The sequence below is a fragment of the Condylura cristata genome, unplaced genomic scaffold, assembly GCF_000260355.1.
Source record: "Condylura cristata isolate star-nosed mole 26May11 unplaced genomic scaffold, ConCri1.0 scaffold00014, whole genome shotgun sequence".
Taxonomy (NCBI): domain Eukaryota; kingdom Metazoa; phylum Chordata; class Mammalia; order Eulipotyphla; family Talpidae; genus Condylura; species Condylura cristata.
The window spans coordinates 18,078,648-18,082,733 of record NW_004567115.1 but is presented as its reverse complement, the minus strand read 5'-3'; the positions used below and the strand labels follow the sequence as shown (position 1 = coordinate 18,082,733).

General features: G+C 37.5%; 1 protein-coding gene across 1 annotated transcript in view; it reads right to left on the bottom strand.

Moving 5' to 3' along the window:
- Nucleotides 1–4,086, bottom strand: part of DCTN6 (dynactin 6) — a 25,302-nt gene that overhangs the window by 4,190 nt on the left and 17,026 nt on the right. Inside the window, exons 3-6 of the mRNA XM_004682208.2 lie at nucleotides 3,111–3,216; nucleotides 1,589–1,677; nucleotides 1,306–1,353; nucleotides 367–509 (exon numbers count right to left, since the gene is read on the bottom strand). Coding sequence (XP_004682265.1) covers nucleotides 367–509; nucleotides 1,306–1,353; nucleotides 1,589–1,677; nucleotides 3,111–3,216 — 386 coding nt within the window. The remainder of the gene's footprint in view (nucleotides 1–366; nucleotides 510–1,305; nucleotides 1,354–1,588; nucleotides 1,678–3,110; nucleotides 3,217–4,086) is intronic.

Genomic DNA, 4,086 nt, shown 5'->3' with positions numbered 1-4,086 from the left:
CAGGGATCGACTCATGCTGAAGTGGCTTTAGCTTTTAGAGCTGTGCTTTAACCCACTGCGTCACCAGGGAGGGCCCTGATGTTTGTTTGAATCCTTTACTTTTTATTTATATTAAATATCTGTATTTTTTAAATTATTATATTTTTCGTCATTTTGTGCATTTTTCAATCTCAGTTGTAATCCCCCTGGGCTTCCCACCACCAATTCACCCGTGTGCCATCACCACAGTCCTGTGCAGTCTTCCCACCCCAGTTTTAATCATTTGCTTTTTAAATAGTGGACTTGCTACTACTGAAACAATTATGTGCTATTTTATGAAAATTAGCATCTCTAGAAAGAACTGTATTTAGGGAGAAGTTCTAGTACCTGTGGTCGCTCAGTCTGCACCCGACGAAGGCAGTCTGCACCATAGATCACCGTATTCTCGGGGATGACTTCAAATGTATTCAGGTTGCAACAAGCCCCAATGATGCAACCACTTGTTAATATTACATTTCTGCCTACATATGCTGCAGAATAAACATAGAAAGTACTGTCATTTAAGATATCAAATAATTAAGACACTATTTTTTTCCCCTAAGATGATATAGGTATTGCCCCAAAAATAAACTTAAATTTTTCAGTTCTGAATATGTATAACATAGAGGCAGGTACCACAGACTAGCACTAAATGGACTCAAAACAGTTCTGCTGACTAGTTGTACAGTCATTATAAATTCTCAAGCAAGTTTATTAAATGAAGAGACCGCCCTACTACACAGTTTGCTATAAAGTGGTGAGCATGCTTAGGAGACACAGGTTTGATATACAGCAAACATATAATGAATAGAAATGATAGTGATAAGAGTTGGCGATCCAAATTAAAATAACCCTTAAATATATTAACAAAAAGATAAGTTTATTATTATTATTTTTTAAAGCAGCAGCATTTTCTTACATGCCAGTCAGGACAAAGAAAGATATTCTGTTCTAGAGAAGTGTCACTGTTCAGGTTCTTTCTGGACTTTAGTGGGACAAGTTTGTTGAAGTTGTTGCCTAGAAATGGTGGTGGCCCACCTGTAGCTCCACTTACGATAATTACCTTACATCTGTCTCTGCTCAGTAAGGTAAAGAGCTCTAAAATACTAAAATAAGGTCTGTAAAAGAAAAAAAAACGAGCCTCACAGCTCCTGTGGTGCATTTCCAACCACACCTTCCCTCCTAGCACAACAGTTGGCCACTGTGTGTACAGAGGGTGTGTTCCAGGATACCACCAAGAGAAAAGAAAAGCCTGTTTTTCACAATAAAACTCCAAATACAGCTTACCTTTTGATTCAATAACATTATTGTCTCCCATTTTCATGGCTTGGGAATCTATGAACCTGAGTTAAGAAAACGATTTTCTCATCTTCTTACCCCCAAAATTCAGTGTTGTTACCCAACACTGGGGGGAGAGGAAAGAGGCAAAGGAAAGGCCACAAAGGGTAGCAGGCCAGGACTCCTTGCTCCAGAAATCCAAAACAGTCTGAAAGTAAAGCTTTACTTTAAATATGTCTCAACAATAAATAAATGACTTCTGTTTTTGATCTTAAATTAGTGTAAAGGATACAACAGCCAACTTCAAACACATTATTGGTACCAATAATCATAGGTTTGGGTTCTGGATCTTCAGTGTCAGGGGTGATATTATCAGGGTGACTACAAAAAAAGAGAGATAACCAAAAGTCAATAATGCAATAAGTAATGTTCTATTTTAGAATTTGTTCTCTCAATTTTGTTTACATCAAGCTTAAAATATGTAACTCTATAAATTATTTCTTACACCAAATGAATTATTATTCCTGTATGCTGAGAAGGCTTAATTCTGAGTTGAAAAAAGTGCTAGTGAAATATAAATAAGTTATTGGTGTATGCGTTTTCCTTTTTTTTTTTTTTAAATCCAGCCTCAGAGAGCCTTCCTCAGGACAGGTAAAGAAGACGCTGGCTATGACTTTTGACTTTTTAAACTGGAATCAAAATTATGTCTATCTTAAAAATCTTTCCATTCTTAACAATCATTTGAGATTGTGAAACATAAATAAGTATTCACATAAAATAATTATTTGATGCTGTTAGTAGCTAATGGAAATATCTGGAACATAAAATATGATCTAAGAGGAGGAAGCCATTTAAATGGTATTTTATCTCTGACAGCTGAGTTACTGCAATATATTGTTAACTGACTTACACTCAAGGTGCCAAAATATAATTTAAGAAAAAAATAACATATTAAGAAACTCCCAAATCCTAAGTAAACATTAAGACAAATCAATCTCTTTATCACACTTAAATATTTTCCTAAGGTTTTTCTTACAAATTCCATACATTACTGCTATAAATTAGGTATAAGCGTAAATAGCCTGCCAACATTTTATCTATAAAGCCTTACAAATGCTTATAAAAATTTTGTAACTATTGTAACATAGCTTAACATGTACATGTTTCAGTATTTTGTTATGTTTTAAAATTTTTAACTTTTAGAAACTGCCTTTAGCACCCCAAATCCTTCAAACACAGTTTCGAATATTACCCCTACTACGTACGTGAAAATATATATGAGAATTAAGTTCACATGTGTGGTCCTGAGGACTAACATTTCAGTCATAACCAAAAGATTTCAAAGTGCTACCTCACCCTGGACAAGTCTCTTCACATATTTGATCTTTGGTTTTCTCGTTTCCTGGTTACCTCTTTAAAATATCCTTAATATTTGGCCCTTCCTGGTGGCACAGCGGGTTAAAGCACTGCACTAAGCTTAAGCCACTTCCGCATGAGTTTGATCCCCACTTGCCCCGCCGCCTGACCACATGGTGTGGCAGACCTCTCCTGATCCGCCCGCTGTTCCCCTCAGCAGTGTACTTTGTCCATCTGCCTGTTCTGCTCCTCACTCTGTCTCTGGTGAATCCTCTCACCCTCCACATCTCTGGCCTGTACCCCAGTTCTGTATGAATAAATAAATAAATCTTTAAAAAAAAAATCCTTAATATTCTAAGAAAACTTTCCAGATGTAAAAGGTTCCTATAGAGAGCCAAAATTAACAAAAACACTATCTATGGCACTTAGCTCAGAGTACCTGTAAAACTCTTACTCACGCATTTATGATAAGCGCCTGTTCTTCTATTAAGTTACCTTCACCAATCACAATTGGCCCGGCCTCAGCAATAATTCGTGCTTTAGGGTGGATCACTGTCCTAGGTCCTATTAAAAGAATGACAAAAGCAAATTATTGGTGGAGGTATGTTTCCAACAGGAGAATGGGGGGTGACTAAGGGTGTCCAAGGCTGTTGAGAGGAACATTTCCTAAGGTATGTGCCAGGCACCACACTAGGCTCTTATCATTGAGTTGTTAGTGCCAAATCTGCGGCCAACGTGATAGAGACAGGATGGGCTTGGAGTCAGATAACTCTGGCTCAGACTGTTATCTCATCAGTGAATAATACCAGTCTTGCAGGTTGTTGTAAGGATTCGAGGAGATAATGTTAGTAGACACAGTATTCTGGCACACAGCTGGCAGTAAAAACTAATTCCCTTTCGTCTTTTCCCTCATAAAGGTAAGGCCTTTGCTTACAATGATATTTACTGCTAGTAAACCAGTAACACTTTAAGGATTACCCTTTTTGTTAAGTAATTAAGAAAAATGGGTGGATGGGATTCACAGAATATGGAAAACAGTTTTATTATGCATACAGAACTGGGGTACAGGCAGAAGTGCAGGGGCAGTGAAAGGATTCACCAGAGACAGAGTGGGGAGCAGAACAGAAAGATTGAAATACACTACTGATAGGAGAAGTGGCATTCCAGGAGTGGTTTGCTGTGCCATGGGGATCACCTCTGAGACTGGGGATCAAACTCACACTGAAACCACTGCTCATTGCCCATGAAACTCAGTATTCAGTTGTATAAATTGTCAATTTATTCAATAATCATCTTAAGCTTGTGACAGGCAGGGTAACAGCACTGGATGTTATCAGGAAATAAAAAGGAACACATGTTATTTTTACCCCTTTGAGCTTTTTATGTTGAAAACTAGAAATACTTAAAATATTCACTCATGGCCCTCCCTGGTGG